This window comes from Rhinatrema bivittatum, chromosome 13 (genome assembly GCF_901001135.1).
Source record: "Rhinatrema bivittatum chromosome 13, aRhiBiv1.1, whole genome shotgun sequence".
Taxonomy (NCBI): domain Eukaryota; kingdom Metazoa; phylum Chordata; class Amphibia; order Gymnophiona; family Rhinatrematidae; genus Rhinatrema; species Rhinatrema bivittatum.
Genome location: NC_042627.1, coordinates 102814 through 127084, shown reverse-complemented (window position 1 = coordinate 127084; position 24271 = coordinate 102814). Strand labels below are relative to the sequence as shown.

At 46.2% G+C, this 24271-nt stretch overlaps 1 protein-coding gene across 2 annotated transcripts in view; it reads left to right on the top strand.

The window, feature by feature from the left end:
- The window catches only part of OSBP (oxysterol binding protein), a 201378-nt gene that overhangs the window by 156850 nt on the left and 20257 nt on the right, over window positions 1-24271 (top strand). Inside the window, exons 11-13 of one of the 2 annotated variants that reach the window (XM_029575088.1) lie at window positions 4579-4674; window positions 17756-17928; window positions 18191-18405. In XM_029575088.1, coding sequence (XP_029430948.1) covers window positions 4579-4674; window positions 17756-17928; window positions 18191-18405 — 484 coding nt within the window. Of the gene's footprint in view, window positions 1-4578; window positions 4675-17755; window positions 17929-18190; window positions 18415-24271 lie in introns of both variants that reach the window. The other variant, XM_029575087.1, reaches the window with a different exon arrangement.

Genomic DNA, 24271 nt, shown 5'->3' with positions numbered 1-24271 from the left:
AGATTTGAGAAAATGAGGGATTGTAAAACTGTTATATATTGCAGGGGCTATGAGCAACTCTGCAGCTTCTTAACTCAGAATGGATGGATAGCGAGTCACATAATCGTCAAGTATATTGCACTGGCCAAAGACTTGAGCATATCCAGGGGCACGGTTGACGAGCAGTTAGCCGGGCTTGAGTTCTTTACAAAGGTATAATGTTAGGGCAATCCCACGAAGACATTCCTGATTTAAAAAAAAAAAGGATGGCAGTGGGTTGGGCCAGGAAAGCATGAGTTATGGGACTCAGTGTCCCATAACTCATGATTGACTTGTAGACCTATAGCATTTATTATCTGCCATATGTGAATCTGAATTTGAAACCAGCTTGTTTCAACTGGCAATTTCTATATCATTTTTCGGTACATTGAGAGCTAGTGAGCTATTTGCCTCTGCCAAGAGAATTGCAGGGAATTTTGGGGTCCTCTTTAAAAATGTGAAATTTACGGAGCATCAGTGCACATATTAATACAAAGATCAAAGGCTGACTCTTTATATATTTATTTAAAAGATTTTATATACAGTCATTTGCAATTACATCACAACGGTTTACAAAAGGATAAAACAAATTCAAAGAAATACATTGCGGTAACAAAGTCAAGGAGACTTTAAAATACATACAAAAAACAAATATTAAAGGAGACTTTAAAAAAGATCCATAATAAAAGTAAAAAACGTAGAGGGATTAAGAAGTTAGTGACCTGTTCGGAGGTTATCTGAATAGGCTTGCTCAAAGAGCCAGGTCTTTAAGCCTTTCTTAAATTTTTTAGACTCTGTCTCCAATCTTAGAAGTGCCGGCATGGTGTTTCACAAACTTGGGCCTGCGATTGAAATAACTTTGTCTCTAACTAAGGCTAAGTGAGCTGTGCTTATTGGAGGAACATGAAGAAGCCCTTTGTTAGCTGATCTCAAAGATCGGTGAGGAGTGTGCAGGCGAATTGAAAAATGTAACCAATCATTTTTTTTGTCCGTAAATGGCTTTATGCAGAATACAACATATTTTATATGCTATTCTCTGGGTTATTGGGAGCCAATGAAGATTTATCAAAATTAGAGTGATGTGTTCATGTTTATTGCAATGGGTTAAGACTCTCGCCACAGAGTTCTGCAGTTCTTGGAGAGGACGTAATGATGATTGGGGCAGGCCTAATAATAAAGAATTACAATAGTCAAGTGAAGAAAATGAGCGCTTGTAACACTGAGCGGAAATCATTGAAATCTAAAAGAGGTTTCAGCCGTCTGAGGACTAACAGTTTGTAGTACCCTTCTCATAATTTTATGGAAATATGTTTCTTAAAGTTTAATTCGAAATCAATGATTCCTAAGTCTTTCACTGAATCGGCCAGATCTATCTTAATATTGTTGGACAGTGATATTGTATTTTGACTATTGGGAGCTTTTTTTCTGTCTAGAAGTATAAACTCGTTTTTTTCATGTTAATGGCTAGTTTCATATGGCAAAGGAGTTGCTTTATTGCAGCCAGGTAAATGTTGATTAATTTCAAAGTCTGTTCAAGAGTATCAGTAATAAGGATGAATATGTTATGTTGGGATTTTCTATTTTTAATGTTGACTGTTATATATATTAATAAAATATGTATTTTATACAATTTTATTAAAATGTAATTTTTCTACATGTATTTTGTGGATGGTTATTTTATTGATATCTGTATGGGGATTTTTGTATTTATTCATTTATGGTTGTTTTTATCATCTATTATTGTTCCTAATCCATATATTCTGCTTTAACCCAGAATATTCAAGTTCAAGGCAGATTACAACAGAAAAAAAACAAATTATATCATCAATGAAATAAAAGAAAAAACCCCAGAAGAATATCTCACAAAATACATAAATAAAATAAGCCTAATACGATGCAAACATACTTATCCAAACACAATAAAATAAAGTAAAGCAATATAATCCACGGGAAAAAATGGGAGATATCTCTTCTGATATAAAATACCCAATTTTGATAGGATTTGCTGACATCATTATAGCAGTAATGGTATCCTACAGTCCAGTCACCCTTTCCTAAAAGAAATAAACTAAAGCCATTTCTTAAGACTCGGGGGAGAAAAAAAGGATATTTACTTTCAAGTTTTAAGTTTCTGCCTAAAGCAGTATCTTTCCAGCATTTTTTCCTAGGTCACATCTTCGTTAAGGTGAAAATGTCCTCCATTCCATGAATTGAAAAAGAGCTGCCACCTTCTGCCAAGAGTGGACTGAAGCCTTTAGGAAGTTTTCTTGGTGTTTTGTTTCTTTTGAACCTAAAAAGCCTGGGTGTGTGGAAATAAAGCACATCGGGGCAGATGCAGTACAGTGCGCTCAGCCAAACGCACTGTATAACCCGCAGTCGGATGCGAAATAAATAGGCACTAATCCACCCCCTAATGCAATAGGGGGATTAGCGCCTATTTAATGTGCGTCCGAAGCAGAGTGAATGAGATAGCGCTCATCACATGCAAACTCCTGGTGAATGGGCCTATTGCTCATTCACTCCGCATGCAGAAAGATAAATGTGCGTCTCAGACGCACATTTATCTTTCTGCATGCGGAGTGAATGAGATAGCGCTCATCACATGCAAATTCATGTGAATGAGCCTATTACTCATTCACTCCGAATGCAAAAAGATAAATGTGCGTCTCAGATGCACATTTATCGCTCAGATATTAACGCCTGTCTGGAGCAGGTGTTAATAGCTGAGCACACTGAAAAGAAGTACAGAAAAGCAGAAAACACTGCTTTTCTGTACTTTTTTTTTGTAAAGTAAAAAAAATAAAATAAAATAACTCTGCAGACCGCCGAGTTATGAAGACCGATGCCAGTAAACCGGCCGCCTGCAGAAATGAAAATGGCTGCCGATAAACTTGGTGGCCGTTTTTATTACTGGCAGACAGGCAGGTTATGAAAACCGAGGCTGAGTTTACTGGTGTCAGTCTTCATAACTGGCAGCCGCGGCTAAGGTCACGCAAGCGACCCTAGCACCTCCTTCCTAGCGCGACCCCCAAATTTCCATATTGCATGGCGCCCCCCTTGTGCGTTAAAACAGGCGCTGAAAAGTCAGCGTCCGCTTTCAGCGCACATTATTGCATCGGCCCCATCATTTCTAATCCGATAACAGATTGCAACTCTGTTATTCTCAGGCAGTTCTAACCTTAGAGAGGCAGGTCAAGCTGATTAAAGAAAGCTGAGCGTTAAAACTGTGCTGAAAATTAATACACTGTTTTCTAACGCTCAAGATACTTTTTGTAATTACCCATGCAATAAGCTAATATAATGCTAATGCATCAGGAATTAAAATGTGCGCTTACTAAGTTAAAATGTGCACTCGGCACAGACTGAATGCAAATTTAAATGGAGGGAAGGGAAGGAGGGGGAGTATATCCCTGAAGACAGGTTTACACATACAAACTGCACACACTATGTGTAAAATTGTGCGTTCTGCTGAACGCACTTTTGTGTCAGCCTGAGTGTTTGGTTGCTTACCTAAAGTGTACTTCCATTGTGAAGACATGTAAGACTACAATTTGGAGATCATTTCCTATATTCATTTTGCATTACTATCTAGATAGACGTGGTAGGCATGGTAGGTTTTAACTCTTTGAAGGGTAAGGCCTGGCTTTATTCCCCCTAGAGCATATTACATAATTTAGTGTTATCTTTCCTATTTTTCTTTTTAAAATACATTTTAAAAAATTCCTTCCTTTTGGTGGTAGTGGTAGGGTTTTTTTCCATGTTTTATGGAAGACAACTCCTAATAAGTGAAGGCGTAGTGTTGTTGCTAGAGCAGCAAGTTGCAAACCAGAGAAGCAGGGTTCTGCTGACACTCCTTGTGATCTTGGACAAGTCACTTCACCTTCCATTGCTTCAAATACAGACTTTTATTGTAAGCCCTCTGGGGATAAGAAAATAATTAAGGTACCTAAATGTAATCCATTTTTAAGTGTCACTAGAGGTGGAATATAAATAAGCAGGAGCAATCTGTTACTGCTTGCATGTTACCTCTGTGCCTTCTGTTAATGGCAATTACTACCCTTAACAAAAGATTAACCTGTAAGGAGTGACAGTTGCTAACCTAAACAACTTGCTGGGCAGATTAATTTGGGTCGTTATCTGCTGTCATTTACTATGTTACTTTATTATTAGATAGAAAGTCCCCATGTTTGTGACTCAGGCACTTGTTTTCAAAGAAGGCAAAATTGCTTATCTGTATCAGGTGTTCTCCCAAACCCTCTCTCTTCCACTTCAAAGCAGTTCTCCCCTCAGTCAGTGTTTTATAGAACTGAGGGGACCTACAAGGTAGCTCAACTGGGACTGATGGGCTAGAGCAATGAAAGGGATTTAGGCCTTTTCCAGAACGCTGTGGAAGAATGTCTATTCAACTTAAAGCACTGTAATACCGCCCATGTTTGCGAATGGTAAACTGTCTTCAGAGAACACCTGTTACAGGAAAGCAACTTTTTATTTTCCTGAATAGCTCTTTATATGCTTCCTACCATTAAAAAGAAGTCATTTTCTTCTCTTCTTCCCCCACAGTCCGGTGAAATTGACATTATGAATCACAAGACTGGTGAGAAGTGCAATTTGAAGTTTGTTCCTTATAGCTACTTCTCACGGGACATTGCCAGAAAGGTAAGGGAGACTCTTATTCTGAGATATCTCAATTCTGACCTCTTCTCCCTGGAAGGTAAGGGAGAGTTCAGTTTTGCACATTCTTCGCATAAGACAATAGAGAGATTCTTCTGTGCAGGGATCTATAGTGCTCATGTTGGTGTTCTAGAAATCTAGAGGCCAAAAAGTGACCCTAAAACTTGATTAGGTCTCTGGTATATAGTATTTGGCCACATTACACTGTCTTTGAGATTTGTCAGTCTTGATTATTTTTATTTTCCTAGCTTGTAGCAGATGGACTCAGGACCAATGGGTATAGTGTACTCGTGCTAGCAGTTGGAGACGGATCAGATTTCAATCTGACGTCAGCACCTAGTACATATACCCCTGCAGGAAGTGCAGCAGATCAGTATTTTCCATCTCCAAAGCAGTTAGGAGCTATCTCACGCTCGCTGAGCGTTCTACCAAACAAATTTTAAAGAAATATCCTACCTGAAGACGAGCCCCGCACTCCTGCGGTGATACCCTCTGGTCCCTCCCCCAGTCGAGTTTCCCGAGGTGATTTCCGTGGTCCCTCAGAGGTAAGAGCCTCGGTCCGGTGGCCGATTCGCGGCAGGGACCTAGCCCCCGAGTGAGAAGGGCTCGGGTGCGGCTTAGAGGCAGCCTCGGTTCGGAGCTGTTCGCGGCGAGGACTTAGCCCCTGAGCGAGACGAGTTCGGGTGCGGCTTAGAGGCGGCGGGCACACATCCTCGAGCGTGGCCTCTCCCCCCGCAGCCGGAGACCGCCTGGGTTGCAACTGGGAAGCGCCGAAGACAAGGTAAGGCGTACATCCTTTACTTACTGGTCTCCGAGGATTGAGGATTAACAGGGTCTGCCCATGTGGAGACCCTCCAAGGAGGTCGCCATATTGCTTGCCTGCTCGCCGTCGCCATCTTGTCCTTGTTCACCGCCCTCCGCCCGCTCGAGCACCCAAATAAAGCTAAGCGCTCAAGTAACGGGCGCGTATATTAGGCGCCCGAAAATAGTTGGGCGCGTATCATAGGCGCCCAAGGATCGGGCGCGTATCATAGGTGGCCAAGGTTTGGCGCGTATCATAGGCGCCGATAATTGGGTGCGCATTATAGGCGCTCATTAATAGGCGCACATCCTTAGGCGCACGTTAGTAATCCTCCACACTTAAGCCTCGCGCATACTACTAAGCGCACATCTACGGCTGGGAGCGCACCGGCGCACATTGATATCAGACGCAATGAATCGCATAAGAGCACATGCGTCCGCAGAAGCGGCACCTCTAGAGTCAGGCATAATTGCTCTAGGCCTCTGCTCTGCATGCAACCTCAGAGTCGCACAGTGCGAGGAAGCAGACTCCCTATGCGCCCAATGTGAAGAGGCCCTAGGAGCTCCAGCCCACGGCCAGGCTCACCCAAGATTAAGTGCTAGTTCCTCAGGAAACACCCCGGACCTAGCAGGCCCCAGTCAGACCATCCCTCAGACGGGGACCCCCAGAGACCTGGCACCCCTAAACTTAGAACCGGCCTCGCTCTCCTGGGTGGAATTATTCAAAGGGATCCACGCCTTTGTCCAGATGCAGTCTGATTACCGAGCAGACCCATATCCACCGGAAGACCCTCATGCCCCAGGACCTTCGAGGCCTAGGCACAGGCCCCCACCTCCCAGAAGCCCCACATACGGAGAAACGGATTACTCCGAGGAAGAAGTCGAGCCCCTCGAGGAGGGAGAACTTCCCTCGGGGACAGAGCCACATCGAACCATGAGACGCTTCTTCGCAAAGGAGGACCTTCCGGACCTGGTATCTCAATGCCTATCTGAGCTCGCTATCCCGAGCCAAGGCACCCCGGGGGAACCTAGAATGAACCCCCTGCTAGAGGGCCTCCGACAGACGGCCCACCATTTTCCCCTCCTACAGGCGGCGCAACAGCTAATCGACCTGGAGTGGAATGCGCCAGAGTCCTCATTCAAAGGGGGTCGAGCCTTATCTACCATGTACCCCCTGGACCCAGCGACCAAGGAGCTGCTAGCGTGCCCCAAAGTGGATGCCATAGTTTGCGCAGTCGCTAAGCGCACCACCGTACCAGTGGAGGGAGGGGCGGCCCTCAAGGACGCACATGATCGGTGCCTGGAAGCCATACTGAAACAAGCCTTTGAGGTGGCAGCTATGTCGCTTCAAATTGCGACCTGCTGCACAGTGGTGACACGTTACTGTTTATCTCAAGCCAGGAACAACACCCCAGGAGAAGACATGGAATCAGCTCTCTCCTTTCTCACGGACGCTGCCTCCGATCTGGTACGAACAGCAGCCAGGGGAGTGTCATCCTCAGTGGCAGCCAGGAGACAACTCTGGCTGAGAAATTGGTCGGCCGACGCCTCCTCCAAGACACGCCTTACAAGAATGCCCTTCAAGGGTTCCCTCCTGTTCGGCAGCGAACTGGAGAAATTGGCTAACAAATGGGGCGACTCTCCATTACCTCGTCTGCCAGAAGACAAGTCAAAGGGAAACCAGCGCCCCTTTCCCAGGCCATCCAGAGGCAGAAGCTCACAGCGCTTCAACCCTTACAGGAATACCTACCAAGCACCTCGTCCTCCGGCCAGAAACCAGTCCTTTCGGAACAGGCACAGCAAGAGGGGAACCGGCTCGGGTTCAGGTCCCAGCCGCACCCCACAATGAGAATCAGCCGAACCATCCAAGGGAAGAAGCCATAGGGGGCAGACTAACCCTATTCTACCGCAGATGGGTCGAAATAACTTCGGACAAGTGGGTCCTAGCCATCATCCGAGAAGGGTACGACCTAGACTTCCTTCGAACCCCTCTGGACAAGTTCGTGGAATCTCCCTGCCACGACCCCCACAAAAGGACGGCAGTGGAGGCTACACTGACCAGACTCCTCACCCTACAGGCCATAACCCCAGTGCCTTTACGGGAGATAAATTCTGGACATTACTCCATTTACTTCATTGTACCCAAGAAAGAGGGCACCTTCAGGCCCATCCTGGACCTCAAGTCAGTCAACCAACACCTAAGGGTCCCAAGATTTCGCATGGAAACCCTGCGGTCGGTCATACGTGCAATACAGCCAGGAGAATTCCTCACATCCCTGGACCTGTCAGAGGCCTACTTGCACATCCCCATCCATCAGGAACACCAGCGCTACTTACGCTTCAAGGTCCTGAACCAACACTTCCAATTCTGGGCACTACCCTTCGGGCTATCCACCGCACCGCGGACCTTTACCAAGGTAATAGTAGTGGTAGCGGCGACACTCAGGAAGGAAGGAATCCTCGTCCATCCCTACCTGGACGATTGGCTGATCAGGGCAAAGTCACCGGAGGAGAGCCACCGAGCAACCAACAGAGTCATAACTCTACTGGAAAGCCTAGGATGGGTAGTCAACTCGAACAAGAGCTCCCTACAGCCATCGCAGTCGCTGGAATACCTAGGAGTCCAATTCGACACCAAGGAGGACAAGGTCAGCCTGATCCCCACGAGGAGATCAAAACTGCGGAACCGACTCCAGACACTGCTGAGCGCCACCCGGCCCACAGCTTGGGATTATCTACAAGTCCTCGGTCTAATGGCATCCACATTGGAAGTGGTACCATGGGCTCGAGGTCACATGAGACCTTTGCAACGCTCTCTCCTATCTCGGTGGAGTCCACGATCACAGAACTACACTGTACACCTACCTCTACCGACCAGAGTGCGGACCCAGCTACGGTGGTGGCTACAGCCCAACCACATGAGCCGGGGATCAAGAATATCCTCCCCAACCTGGACCCTGCTCACCACAGATGCCAGCCTAAGCGGATGGGGAGCACACGGCGAAGAGCTAACCGCCCAAGGGCGGTGGAACAAAGAAGAGTCGGGATGGAACATCAACCGACTAGAGGCATGGGCAGTCAGGCTAGCGTGCCTGCAATTTGCCCACAGACTTCGAAACAGAGCGGTCAGAGTGATGTCTGACAACGCTACCACGGTGGCATACATCAACCGACAGGGCGGAACCAGAAGCCAACAGGTTTCCTTAGAAATAGCCCCCCTGATGTCCTGGGGGGAAGAAAATCTCCAGGACATCTCTGCCGTCCACATCGCCGGGAAAGACAACACCACAGCAGACTTCCTCAGCAGAGAAAGCCTAAACCCGGGAGAATGGAAGCTGTCCTCCACAGCCTTCAAGATGATAGTGGATCGGTGGGGGATTCCGGAAATGGACCTGCTGGCGAACAGATCCAACACTCAAGTACCCAGATACTTCAGTCGCAGGCGAGACCCACAGTCACAAGGGATCGACGCCCTGGTACAGATCTGGCCACTGGGGACCCTGCTATACGCCTTTCCCCCATGGCCCCTGCTGGGCGCAATCATTCACAAGATTCGGCGACACAGAGGCCTAGTCCTTCTGGTGGCCCAGGACTGGCCAAGAAGACCCTAGTACGCAGACATGTGAAGACTACTGGCAGGGGATCCGCTACCCCTGCCTCCACACAGGGACCTACTGCAACAAGGCCCCATCCTCCACGAGGACCCAGCTCAATTCTCTCTTATGGTCTGGCCATTGAGAGGGCCCGACTGAGGAAGAGGGGATACTCGGGGTCAGTAATAGATACCCTCCTCCGAGCACGCAAGTTCTCCACATCTCTAACGTACATAAGGATCTGGAGAGTATTTGAAGCCTGGTGCGAAGATCACAGCACCAAACCACATTCCGCTAAAGTTCCTATAATTTTGGACTTCTTACAGAATGGACTTCAGAAGGGGCTGTCCCTCAACTCAATCAAGGTTCAGGTGGCAGCCCTGTCATGCTAAGGTCCCAGGAGCGAGGGCAACAACATTGCCACGCACCCAGATGTTTCACGATTCCTGAAAGGGGTCAAACACATTCGCCCCCCTCTGAAGTGGCCAGTGCCCCTGTGGAACCTCAACTTAGTTTTGGAATTCCTAGCGGGACCCGCCTTCAGACCCCTCCGAGGCCTATCTCTCCGTCTACTAACCCTTAAGATGGTGTTCTTGCTGGCCATATGCTCGGCCCGCCGCATCTGAGCTACAAGCACTGTCCTGCCGTGATCCATTCCTCAGAATCACCCATCTACGCACGGTTCCCTCCTTCTTACCCAAGGTAGTCTCACACTTCCACCTCAACCAAACCATATCATTGCCAACCATGGAAGGTTTGAAGAAGTCTGAAGAAGGTCGATCCCTGCGCCATCTCGACATCGGCAGATTGCTATCCAGATACCTGGAAATGTCGGAACCAGTACGAAAGACGGACCATCTGTTCGTCCTTCACAGCGGGAAGAAGCAAGGGGAAGTGGCCTCTCGGGCAACCATTGCCCGCTGGATCAAAGAAGTCATCAAGGCGGCCTATGTAGAAGCGGGAAAACCACCACCTCTACAGGTCAAGGCCCACTCTACCAGAGCTCAGGCGGTCTCCTGGGCAGAAACTAGATTACTGTCGCCTGCCGAAATCTGCAGAGCGGCAACATGGTCCTCCATCCATACTTTCTCCAGATTCTACTGTCTGGATGTTCAGGCACAGGAGGACACAGCATTTGCAAGAGCTATCCTAATCGGACCTCGGGCAGCCTCCCACCCAGCTCGGGAGTAGCTTTTATACATCCCATTGGTCCTGAGTCCATCTGCTACACGCTAGGAAATGGAGAAATTACTTACCTGATAATTTCCTTTTCCTTAGTGTAGACAGATGGACTCAGCAGCCCACCCTCGGCTGCCGTTATACATGGTTGTTCATCAAATCAAGGTAAGCCATGTTTTACCTTTACATAGGGCATCCACCCTGCCGGGTGTCGACGCTTTCCGTTTGAAGATACTGGCGGTCTCCAGCTATAGTCAATCAACCAGTTCAATAATCAAAAGTAATCAAATTTTAACGTTGCACCTAAATTATCAGAGTTAAATTCATCCAGTTAATCAATTCACACATATATCCATACTGCTTTGCAAGGAAGAATACTGATCTGCTGCACTTCCTGCAGGGGTATATGTACTAGGTGCTGATGTCAGATTGAAATCTGATCCGTCTCCAACTGCTAGCACGAGTACACTATACCCATTGGTCCTGAGTCCATCTGTCTACACTAAGGAAAAGGAAATTATCAGGTAAGTAATTTCTCCATTATTTAATTTGTCTTTGTGGTAACTTGAGCGGTAGTGCCTTAGAAAAGCCAGACAAAAAGGAGACAGACTCTGGCTGTTCCATAGGGTGCACTTTATTTACAGTGTAAAAGTCAACAGAAAACAAAGTGATAGGCTCCTCCCTTCACCCAGGATTTCCTCTAGGTCTCAACCTTAAGGAGGGCTGGGTGAGACTGCTGTGCCCGATCCTTTAAGATAGGGTGAGGGATTTTTCTGTACACTCCCTCACATACCTTCCCCGTCAGCTCAGCCTCGCTGGGATGAGCATCTGCCTGTACAAAGAACACCTCTCTTGACAGGAAATCCGCATTGGCCTTCTCCCTTTATGCCCTGTCAGATCTTGTTGAAGGGCTATAGGGCCAGGAACCATCTCATCACTCTTGTATTGGACTCCTTGTTCCTATTTATCCATAAGAGTGGTTGATGCTCCGTTATGAGCATGAGCTGCCATCCCAGCAGGTAATACACAAGGCCTTTAAAGCCCACTTGACTGCCAAGGCCTCCTCAAATATTGAGTAACGCTTCGCGTGTGGCATCAGCTTCTGGCTAATGTATGTCACAGGATGTTCTTGGCCATCCTTCTCCTGGACTAAGATGACACTTAAGCCAACTTCTGAGGCATCAGTCTGTACCATGAAGGGTTTGGTGAAGTCTGGGCTTTTCAGGACCGTTTCAGAGCATATCACCTTCTTAAGGTTCTGAAGGCTACTTCTGCTTCCTCTGACCACTGGAATTTCCCTGATGCTTTCTTTATCAGTAACCTTGTGAAAGGTTCTGTCTTCTCTGAATAGTTGGAAATAAACCTGTAATATCCTGTAAAGCCTAGGGACACTCTGTATTGCTTTTGTTTGTGGGACTGGCACACCCGGTGATCACCTCGATCTTCCTGGTCTGTGGATTGACCTTGCCACTCCCCAGGGTGTAGCCAAGATACTGGACCTCTTTCCCTACCAGGAAGCACTTCTTAAGCTTAGCTGTTAGCGCTGCTTTCTTTAGACTGGTTAGCACAGCCTAGAGTTGACGAAGAAGTGTATTCCAATCTGGTTGTCCAAGTAGATAGCTGCATACTTTTGATGTGGGCAGAGCAAGCGGTTGACCAATCATTGAAACATTGCGGAGGCAACATAAAGGCCAGACGGGAATACAGTGAACTGGAAAAGTCAACCAGGTGTAAAGAATACAGTCTTCTCTTTCACCGAAGGCGTGAGATGTACCTGCCAATATTCTTTCATAAGATCGAGGGTAAAGATGAATTGGGACGATCCCAGACAACTTGATCATTTCATCTACTCGAGCCATCAGATAGGCATCAAATTTTGAGATCTCGTTGACCTTTTTAAAGTCAATGCAAAACCTTATGCTCCCCTCTGGCTTCGGTATCGACATTATGGGGAGGACCAGTCACTGTTATGTTCATCGTTTACCCCGAGTTGGAGCATCTCCTTCACTTTGGTCTTGATGACGTGGTGCCTGGCCTCGAGAATCCAATAGGTTTGTTGATGTACTACAACTCCAAAAGACGTAATGTCATGTTGCATCAGGTGGGTGCAACCAGGTTCGAGAAAATATCCTTGTTTTTCTCTACTATTTGCTTCAGGCCAGCTGTCTATGCACTGGATAGCTGCTTTCCGAAAGGAAAATGGGTTTGGTCCACTTCAGGTCAAACCTCTGGGCCAAACTCTCCTTCCTGTACCACACTGCACTCCTGCGCCACCCATTTCTTCAGGAGATTTATGTGATAGATTTGAGTGCTTTTCCATTTATCTGGCTGAGCTATTTTGTAATTTACAGGCCCTATTTTCTCTAAAACTTCATAGGGTCCTTGCCAATGGACTAACAGCTTTCTGACGATGGAAGGAGGACAAGCACCTGGCTGGAATGCTCATTGGACTATTGGATGATTGTAAGCTCGAGCTTGAGAATTCTGAGTCTTTTCCAGATATAGGCAGGCCACCTCCCCAGCATTTTTTAAAGGCGATCCTACACTAAGAGGATGTAGTCATTGAGGTTTGGAAGCCAGGAGTTCTATCAATTCCCCTTCTACACTTTCTTTTGTAACCGTAAAGTAACTCCCCTTTGATCACAAAAGGAGGAACAGGTGTGTAAGCTCTGCTCCAAGGACTATCTTTCCATCCACCTGTTATATATGTTCATCCTCCCTCTGAGCCCACCTAAAGTTTCCCAGATATCCCCATGGTTCCCTCTCCAAGGGGCCAGGTAGGACATTCTGTATGGGTGGTTCTCCCTCTAACTCTGAACCCTCCTCCCCAGGTATCTCTGGATTAGCAGCATAGGTATAGTTGTCCTGTCAGCGTTGCCTCCGGGATTTAGGAGTCTTCATGAAAAAGACCAGGGGCCTCCAAGGGAAAGAGTTCTGGAAACTCCAATTCTTCATGATTATGGCTGGAAGAGTAGTTAAATCACAAGCGGATTGTGATACATTACAGGAGGACCTTGTGAGACTGGAAGATTGGGCATCCAAATGGCAGATGAAATTTAATGTGGACAAGTGTAAGGTGTTGCAAATAGGGAAAAATATCCCTTGCTGTACTTACACAATGTTAAGTTCCATATTAGGAGCTACCACCCAGGAAAAAAATCTAGGCATCATAGTGGATAATACTTTGAAATCATCAGCTCAGTGTGCTGCAGCAGTCAATAAAGTAAACAATGTTAGGAATTATTAGGTAGAGAATGGTTAATAAAACAGACAATGTCATAATGCCTCTGTATCGCTCCATGGTGAGACCGCACCTTGAATACTATGTACAATTCTGGTTGCCGCATCTCAAAAAAGATATAGTTACAATGGAGAAGGTACAGAGAAGGGCAAACAAAATGATAAAGGGGATAGAACAACTTCCCTATGTGGAAAGGCTGAAAAGGTTAGGGCTGTTCAGCTTGGAGAAGAGACGGCTGAGGGGGGATATGATAGAGGTCTTTAAGATCATGAGAGATCTTGAAAGAGTGATGTGAAGCGGTTATTTACACTTTCGGATAATAGAAGCACTAGGGAGGCACTCCATGAAGTTAGCAAGTAGCACATTTAAGACTAATTGGAGAAAATTCGTTTTCACTCAATGCACAATTAAGCTCTGGAATTTGTTGCCAGAGGATGTGGTTAGTGCAGTTAGTGTAGCTGGGTTCAAAAAAGGTTTGGATAAGTTCCTGGAGGAGACATCCATTAACTGCTATTAATCAAGTTGACTTAGGGAATGGCCTCTGCTATTACTGGCATCAGTAGCATGGGATCTTCTTGGTGTTTGTGTACTTGGCAGGTTCTTGTGACCTAGTTTGGCCTCTGTTGGAAACAGGATACTGGGCTTGATGGACCCTTGGTCTGACCCAGCACGGCAATTTCTTATGTTCTTATGAAGAACTTCTTGTAAGCTGATCCCAGACAGACTTGGGTAGTACCATCCAATAAACACGGGGTAAGGTAACGAAGAGAGTACTCTCACCTCAACCATATCTTGGCTGGCTAGGGTCTTCAGTCATACCTAATGGTTGTCGCTGGTTTCCATGAATGCATGCCAGAGTCACTACCTTGAAGTCAGTTTGGACTCACTTTAGCTCCTGAATGAATGTTTTCACTCTCCCAGAGTTCACTAATGCATGTGTTGGAATAGCATTCCGTTCGATCGGGATCACGAATGTAGAAATTCCCTAGCTGGAGACATCTACAAAGTTACAATAATGTGGGGGTCACAGCATTAATGTCCATTGCCTCATCCTGCCTGCAGGGACAGTCTCTTGCAAAGGGGAGCCCCTTTCTCTACAACTGAAGTATAGCAGTCCAACTAAGGCTTGGAGATGAGGTGAATCATCCGGCTGGACCTGCGCTGCTGTCAGTTGAGACCACCTGAGTCTTAGGACTCCACAGTCCTCTATCTGCGTTGAGGGACTTTTCTCAGAAACCTGGCAATTCAGGCGCCTGATGACAGGCCTCCGCTACTTCCATGGCCTTTTCAACCATAATAATCGAAACACGGTCACATAATGAGAAAATTAGTAAGTGTCAATAGAATCGAATAGAAGGTGACAGCGTTTCAAAGTTAGATAGCGAGTGGAAACTATGCCTTGAATCCAAAAGAGTGCATTCACTATCGCTGCCTCTTACCTGTTTCGCATGATCAGTAGAAAAAAGTAAGTGGTATGAGTGAGGGTTTTTAGATGTAACTCTCGCGATAGTCTGTTCAGGTCTCCCACCAAAAGTACAGAGTAAGGGCAGCTATCACTTAGTTATCAATCAGCTGGTCGGACATCTTTTAAAAAATTCTCTCGTCTACAGATTCAATATAATGGATTCAGCTATTGGAGCTTTAATCCTCAATGCCGCAGCGTCCCTTGGGAACCATAAACTGGTGAACTATGAAATGGAGTTGTTTTTTTTTTAAATCAAAATCACTACTTCTGCAGATCGAGATGTGGCTGAAGCAAACTTAACATCCTCCACCCACCATTTTTTCAATTTCCAGTGTTCTATGTCACTAAGGTGGGTCTCCTGCAGAAAGTCCAAGTCCACCTGCCTTCTTTTAAGCATACATAGAATCTCCGTTCTTTTTTAACTGGTGAATTAATGCCCCATACATTCCAGGACATTAGTTTAATAGTCAGCTGCCTACTTATCTACCCATACAAAAGTCAAAATGGACAGACAAATATCGTTGTATAGTGTGAGCCCCCTAGCCTGGGTTCCCACTTAACCCACGGTCCAAAAAAGATCATGTCCACAGGATCCCGGTGCATACCACTTTAGATAACACAAATATCTTCTTTAAAAATCAAGGACTGGTTTGTATTTTCATCTATCAAACTACCCATTCCTTCCCCAGCCCTCCTCCCAAAATTCTCCTGAATGTAACCCAAAACTAAAATCACGATTTGCATTAGAACTTCATCCACTCTCATTCCCTTCATCCTGGTAGGAAATGTCCTCTCCCAGCCTAGAGCCATTAAAAATCAGAAAAATACCCAGTTAATAATCATATAAAGGCATGTACAGCATAGCCATTCAACCCATAAAATAAAAAATTCAGCGAACATAACACCACCAACATATTCCTAATACCAATATGCTTAAGATTTGTATTCAAATAGAATCCAAGCACTGCTATCCCCACAGTGTGCTATACCCTTCTGAAGCTATAGTTGTCATGACCAAAAGTGGAAAATGAACTGCGTCCCCCTGACAATTGAACATCAAAAATTTCTCTTGAGACAAAAGCATTGTTAGCCTCTCAGGCATTACTGTTTGACTTATTTTCCAATTCCTCCATGTATTTCTGTAGGGAAAGAAACCATTTGAGTCCACCCGCATGAACTACATGGAGCTTTGCAGGATAAATTAAAGCCGTACAAATCACTATTGCAAAAAGCTTAGAACACACAGGGGTGAATTCTCGCCGTTGTTTCGATTATTTTGTGGTGTAGCCCTGGAAGACCAGAATTTTCTTCCCATTATAGATCAATTGCTTCCCCGCCCGCAGCTGCTACAATATTTCGATTTTGTGGGAATAATTAAGTACCGTAGTTTCGCTATAACCACTTGAGGCTGTTCCTTATTTTCCCAGAGCATGCCTACCTGATGAGCCCTTTTGATTCTCAATTTTACAAACGTTGACAATAGGTCCAGTTCTTGTGTTAGCCAGGTCTCCAAAAAGCCAAACAAATCACCTTACAGCAACGATTCCGGCAATCTAATAAGCCAACCGTACTGGCATAACCGATGATTTTCTGTTTCGGGAAGTGATGGCTGACCCTTTCGCATCTCTGATTAGCAGATTGGGTGTTAGATTCGTTCAGGATGGAGGAGGATGAAGAGCGAAAAAAGCCCAAGGGAGAAAAATCACATCCCTACTCTCTCACCACATGATCTCTTTCAAATATTAACTAAGCATTATCAAATTCAGTTTTCTACCTAGACTGATCTCTGATTCATGTATACCCTACAGGAAAGGCAAGATAGCATATTTAAATATCTCAAAGGTTTCCATGCACAGAAGGTGAGCCTCTTTCAGTGGAAAGAAGGCTCTAGAACAAGAGGTCATGGGCTGATGATGAACGGGTGTAGACTCAGGAGTAATCATAGGAAATATTTTTTTATGGAGAGGGTGGTGGAGACCAAAACAGTATCTGAATTCAAGAAAACATGGGATAAATACAGGGGATCTCTAAGGAAGTGATGAGAATTATAATGCAAAATTAATTGAATGGATGGGCAGACTGGGTGGGCTATACTGTCTTTTTCTGCCATCATGATTCTGTGTTTCTAAGAGTGATCTCTGGAATAATATTCAGTTCTCAACTTCTAGAATGCATTTTAATTTTGGTGGGCTTCTGTTAAACAAAAAGAGCAAAATCTCCTGTCTACCTTTTGCCAATTACTGTTTTCTAATCTGTTCATGCTAGTCTGGTGTTAACATAGTCTGGCACTCCTTACTTGAATTTTTCATTTTCTAAGGATAGCAATTTTAAATGGAGTCACGCAGTTGAGCCTTCTCTTTGGGACTTGTACGTTCTCTTTCTACTATGAAGGTTGATGTTTTATAATGGGACATGAATCAGTTTATTTTATTTACTTTTATTTATATTCAACTTTTCAGACACTTCAAAGTGGATTACATGCAGGTACTGTTTATTGCACAAGAACGATCTTCTGCCCTATGTGGATCAAGCTGTGTTCAAAAATTATTGTTCATAGTAAACTTGCTGAGGGATTTCTATTAACTGCATGAGCACTGCACAAAACCAGTCCATTAAAATCCTTTTTTCAAGGAACAGCTGTTACAGCTCAGTGTTCATCTTGTGCTATAAATGGCAGATCATCTGTTTTCTGTGGTTATAGTATTTTTACTGCACTGATACAGTCCTTAGACTCTTGGAGCATTTGATGTGCCCCAGAATGCAAGTCAATTTGCTCTTTCCCTTCAGGTTACTGGAGAGGTGACAGATTCCTTAGGGAAAGTTCATTATGTGTTGCTGGGCACTTGGGATGAGAAGATGGACTGTTTTCGAGTAACACAAGGGAGTAGCAGCACAGAAAACAGTACAGAAGTGCGAACAGAGGAGAGCAGGGTCATGCTATGGAAAAGAAATCCACTGCCGTGAGTATCTAAGGATAATACTGCCCAAGTGTGCTCCAACATCTGTTTAAGTAGAAGAGATTGAAGCTTATTTTGTTTATTCCATGATATGATTGTTATTGATTTCCTTCCTTCTTGATCTTCCTGATCATCTGTTACACTTCCCCCTTCTTTCTTTTTTACTTCTGTCTGTTGTATTTGTTTTTCCTTTACTCAGTTGCCTCTCTTTACAAAGGCCTCCCAGTTTCTGTATTTATTTCTTCCTCTCCTGTTCTTATCCTAGGAAGAATGCAGAGAATATGTATTACTTCTCAGAGCTGGCCCTAACTCTTAACGCCCCAGAAGATGGAATAGCACCCACTGACAGCAGGTTACGTCCTGATCAGAGATTAATGGAGAACGGACGCTGGGATGAGGCCAATGCTGAAAAGCAGCGACTGGAGGAGAAACAGCGATCTGTCCGCAGAAGGCGAGAAGCTGAGGCTGCAAAAGCAGCTGGTGAGGATGGTAAGGATTAGTGTTATGCTGAGCAAGAAGGAGGCAATGTCGGCACTGAGAAGCAGTGGGGGAGAGTAAGTTTCATCAGAAAGGAGCATCACTGAGGAGCCAGTTAAGGGCTGAACAGATGGTGGAAGGGGGGAGAGGAACAGTAATGAGGCAATATCAGTGCTGAGTTGATCGGAAGAGGAGCCAGTGTCATTGTTAAGTAGTGTTAATGTCTCAGCCCCCTATTGGCGCTAAATAGGGGGAAGAGAAATTAAGGTGTCAGTCGGTACTGAGCTGGGAAGAACCAGCCAGCTAGCACACTGGAAAAAGCATGAATACTTAGCAGGTAGTTGAGAAAAATGTACTGGGGCAAGAGTGTTAGAGAGAATGAGAGCATATGCACTAAGCTGTGTGCCAAAAATATCTAGGAGGAGGTTCATTTAAAACAAAAATAATTATTTTAAAAGGAACGAAAAACAGAATTTAATAATGTCAGATCCAAGTTAGGGGCTGCCCCCTTTTCCCGCCACAAAAACAAACAAAAAAAAAAGTCCCCTTAGGCTTCTCCCCATTACTTCCGTAGTGTAAAAACGGCCATTCTGTTGTATGGCAAAAAAAGTAAAATGGCTTCGGCCTTTATGGAATAGGCACCAGCGATGCAGGAGTGACTGGGAATTACTCCTGCCACCAAGGGAAGGGAAGGGAGGACCCTGCTCCATGAGATGGTTGGAGAAAGCCTAGAGGAGTCCCAGTTTTTAAAAATGGCTTGAAATGAAAAATTAACATTTCATTAGTTTTTCATTCATTTTGAAAACAAAATAACACATCCCTAATCGTCATTGAGGATGATAGAGAAATCATGATTATGAGATCTGAGTTATGCCTCAAATAATGATGGCTATGTATCCGTGTGATTAGTTTTCTAACAGCTCTACCAGCCTATCTCCTATGAGCTGCCTTCAACTGTCAAACTCTTCCCAACATACTTGCTCTCAAGGAAATTAGTTGAAAAATGTCCAAAAGACCATATGTAAAAGGAATGATAACATTTGAAATTCAGATGACTGCAGTGCACTGGGATTTTCTGGTGGGGCAGTGTCTCCAGAGGGGTTTATTTTGTGCAGGAATGAACGTTCTTCATAAGCCAGGATATGTTGAGAATGATCTCAAGCTCTCAAATTTTCTGCTGATGCCCTTCATAGTACTTAAATTGTGCAAAAAAGAGCCGTCTCCTGATATGTAATCTTTAGAGGTAACATCTCAAGGTGTGCTTAGAAATTCTTCCTAATTAGGCCAGTGGCACCCAATATAATTGGGACAGTTTCTGTATCTTTCTGGCACATTTTCTTAGTCTGTGCTTCTCTGTGGATCTTCACTTTCTCCATACGATCCTCAGAATAGTTGCTGGGTACTAACAATTGTATCAGCAATGCTCTTCTTATGTTTTTCTTCTTCACTACAATATTTGGTTTTCTAGCATCAATCTTCCTTTTAGTGGGAATAGGAATGGCCCAGGTGATCCTAACTTCTTTCTTCTTTTCTGTTGTAGAAGCCGTTAAGCCCGTAACGGGCTACGTTAAAAAATATTTTTCGGTTCGGTTTTCATAAACGGCACTCTTCTACACTTCTCTCTCACTCCCCCTTCCCCTTGCTCATTCACCTCAATCACTCATCTTCCTCCCCCTCGGCCACTCACCTCCCTTCCCTCCCCTGCCCCCACTCAAACTCCCTTCCCTCAGTCTTACCCTCTTTCTCCCACTGCCTCCCTCCCCTCTCACTGAACCCCCCCCTCACTCTCACCTCCCCCCCCTCTCTCACCTCCCCCCCTCATTCTCACTCCCACTCCGTCCCCTCTCAGTCACTACGCTATGTGACTCACTCCTTCCCCTGCGGCACATCTGTCAGAGCTCTCGACGTTCCTCCCCCAATATTCCTTGTCCGTGTGCTGAACTCGCAGCAGTTCTGGTCTCCATGGAGAGAGATGCACGGCACGTCGGTCAGAGCTCTCTGTTCTGCGCATGCGCGGTAGAGCTGCTGTCTTCTGCGCATTTGTGGGCTGTCGGTCAGAGCTTATCGTCTTCCCTTTTCCTTCCATCCCCTCGCATCTTCCCTTTCACCTCATCCACAACCCCTTCCCTCTCCCTCTTTTTCTCTTCTCCACAACTTCTTACCCTTCCCACTTACTCACATCCTCTTTCCTTTTCCTTCCATCCTCTCTCATCTTCCCTTTTCCTTCCATCCCCTCCCACCTCCTCCACAACCCCTTCCCTCAGCTCTCCTCCACTCCCTCTTATGTTCTCCAGAATGTCTTACCCTTACCACTTACGCACTCATATCCTTCCGTTTTCTGTCCATCCCCTCTCATCTTCCCTTTTCCTTCCATCCCCTCCCACCTTCTCCACAACCCCTTCCCTCAGCTCTCCTCCACTCCCTCTTATGTTCTCCAGAATGTCTTACCCTTACCACTTACGCACTCATATCCTTCCGTTTTCTGTCCATCCCCTCTCATCTTCCCTTTTCCTTCCATCCCCTCCCACCTTCTCCACAACCCCTTCCCTCAGCTCTCCTCCACTCCCTCTTATGTTCTCCAGAATGTCTTACCCTTACCACTTACGCACTCATATCCTTCCGTTTTCTGTCCATCCCCTCTCATCTTCCCTTTCCTTCCTCTCTCACCTCATCCACAACCCCTTCCCTCAGCTCTCCTCCACTCCCTCTTATGTTCTCCAGAATGTCTTACCCTTACCACTTACGCACTCATATCCTCTTCCGTTTTCTGTCCATCCCCTCTCATCTTCCCTTTCCTTCCTCTCTCACCTCATCCACAACCCCTTCCCTCTCCCGATGTTGTCGCACCAGCGGCAACAGCAGCTCGGGTCCCTCATTCTTCCTGCAAGACGTCGGCCGCTCGCCCGCCACCCCAGGGTGCCGTTAAGCGCAGCCCCGCTCTCGCTGGACGGCGCAGACATGGAGATGAGAGGCCTCCGGGGGTCTCTCTCTCGCGCACGCGCCTCACCACTGGGCTCGTTGCGGCCCGCCCAACGCTCGGATCCTGCTGCATATTCTCGCCTCAGCCCGACCCCACATCACCCGAAGCACACAAAACGCTCTCTACTGCGCATTTGCGGGCCGTCTGTCAGATCCCATTTATATTGTAGATTAGGGTTGGGTTCCTTATATTTGGTATGTTGATGTTGGATGTTTGTACAATTTCCAGTGAATAAGCTGTGCCACTTTGTTGTGTCTTTCTGTATTCAGGCCTTCTGACATTAGCACATCACATCCAGCAAAGAGATGTGTAACTGTTTCTAGTTCTATTCCTCATATTGTCTGAAGTCCACTATCCTGTTCTGCCGTTGTCAATCTCTCACCACCTCTCCTTAATCAGTACTATGTCAAATCTTGATCCATGTGATATTTTTGGAATATCTTTCTATACTTCCCATTATATTTATGCTTATGCCAATTATTCTTCCTTGTTTGCTGATCTGATTCTTTAAAGTAATTTTTCCCTTGTTTTGCTAGTTCTCTAACTTCTTTCCCTTTCTGTGCTAGTGGTCTTTCAGTCATTCCCTCTATTTGCCGGAGCAATTGTCAAAGCTTAAGGACGTTTACTTTTGCACTTCTGCACTATTTGAGCCTTTTCTCCTTTAGAGAAACAGTGCTTCTCTGAAGACAAGCAGATTAACCAGTGACACAAGTGAGTCACTTTAGTATACATCAGTGCCAAACAGACATGAAACTTCATGAAGTTTTTGGAAAAACAAAAGCCTTTTTCTGTTCATGTGCATCATTTTCCATGCTGCAGCAACTCCATAGTTCATTCACGGTTCCTGTTGGATGCTGGTTTTCTGTGGTCCCATGATGGTTTTTGAGAGATTTTATTTCTCTTAAAAATGGTATTTTTGGCCAAAGAATTTGCACTGTTAGGATCCCCTTCTTAGGTTTTGCATTGTTAACTACATTTTTTCATTTTCTTTGCATTTCTTATCCGGCATCTTTTTCAAACCACTGGCCAAATTATCTTTCTCCCAGGACAAGCAGGATAGTAGTCCTCACAGAACTTTGACTGGCACACTGAGCATGCCCAGCATGCCACTAACCCTGTGGCCACACGGGGTCCGTCTTCAGTCTCTTTTTATTCCGCGCAGCGGTTGCCTCATGGTTACTGGAGATCTGTGTAAATTTTTCCTCACATTTTCCTCATGGAAATTTTTGAAGTTTTTCTTCAAATTCTACCCCATTCCAGGGTTCCCCATTGCGCCTCGATGACTCTGATGTTTGGTAAGTCCGATTCTGGCTTTTGCAGTCTGTTCCCGGTGGGCCACCGACCGCACACTGCCTTTTTTTTATCATGGCAACCGGTTTTTGAAAGTGCCCCGAGTATCTGCGGACTATGTCCATAACGGACCTGCAGGACGTTTGTGTCCTGTGCCTTGGGGCTTCCCATGACATCCATTGATGTCAGAGTTGTGCCCAGATGACCCCAATGGCTGGTGTGCCCGCCTGGAGAAGATGGAGCACTTGTTTGGATCGAAGCAATCTGCTCCATCGACCCCGGTGCCAGGTGCTTAGAGTCAAGGGGGGCCATCTGACTTGGGACTCTCCCCATCGAAGCCCCGCCAAGACGACTGAGGAGTGGGAGATGGACCTTCACTGTCATCGACCCATTCCAAGGCTTCCGCATCATCATCCTCTGCGCCAGAGAAGGACTGGGCCGAGCACCATGGGAAGCATCAACACCGGTACCAACGTGCATCGCCATTTGGTGCCGGCACCAACACTGGAATGGCATCGGCCCTGACAGAGCTGCCTCCAAAGAGGCCCCGGGTAGAGGAGCCCCATCCTCTGGACCCAGGAGCCTGAGGCATTCCCCACAGATATTTGTGATGGGCACCGAGCCCCCAAGGACCCCCATGGATGCTCCGGTGATGTCTAGCCTGCCTCCTACTCCAGGGTCAGTTTTGTCTGCACCCTCGTTTCAAAAGGAGTTGGACCATGTGGTCCAATAGGCAGTCCTCAATGCCCTTTGGGGTTTTCAGTCACCACTGACACCGGCTCCCATACCAGCATCGGAACCGGCGCCCTCCATGTTGGCACGACTTCTGTAAAGTCTGGACATCTGCTCTGTGCTCTGCCGACGCAGCCTGTACCAGCTGGGCCTACTGGTGCCCAGCCAACCATGGGTACCTCCTCCGGTCTCGATCCTGATTACGGACTCTTGGGAGGAGTAAGATGCGGCTCCTGGCCCATCTCCATGGATGAGACCACCAATGCTGGATCTTGTCCCTGGACCATCGGGTCTCCCAGGTTCTGGTGCCCTCTGTGCCGACACCGCCATCTTCTGTGCCACCTCACCGTCCATTGATGCCCACACCCCGGACTCTGGGGTTTAGCCTCCCTCCTCTTTCTGGCAAAGAAACTACCTATGATCCAAGGGGGGATACCTCCTCTGACCTTTCCTCTGAAGCCTCCGAGAAGCTCCTTTCAGAGCCTTCCCCCATAGAAGAGAGACGACACTCTCCTTTGCCAGTTTTATCAGGGAGATGGCGGAAACCATACCCTTCCAACTTTCAACAGAGGAAGATGCCTGCCACAAAATGTTGGAGGTACTATAGTTTGTGGATGCTCCAAAAGAGATCATGGCTATTCCAGTACACGAGGTTCTTTTCTACCTCCTGCACCATCTCTGGGAACATCCAGGTGTACTGTGCCTCTGGTCAATAAAAAGATCAATGCCACTTACCTAGTGCAACAGGCCCTGGGTTTTCAGAAAAGCCAGTTGCCCCACCAGTTGGTGGTGGTAGAGTCAGCCTATAAAAAGGCCAAAAGGACCCATTCTCACTCCTCCACCCCTCCAGGAAAGGACCAGAGAGCC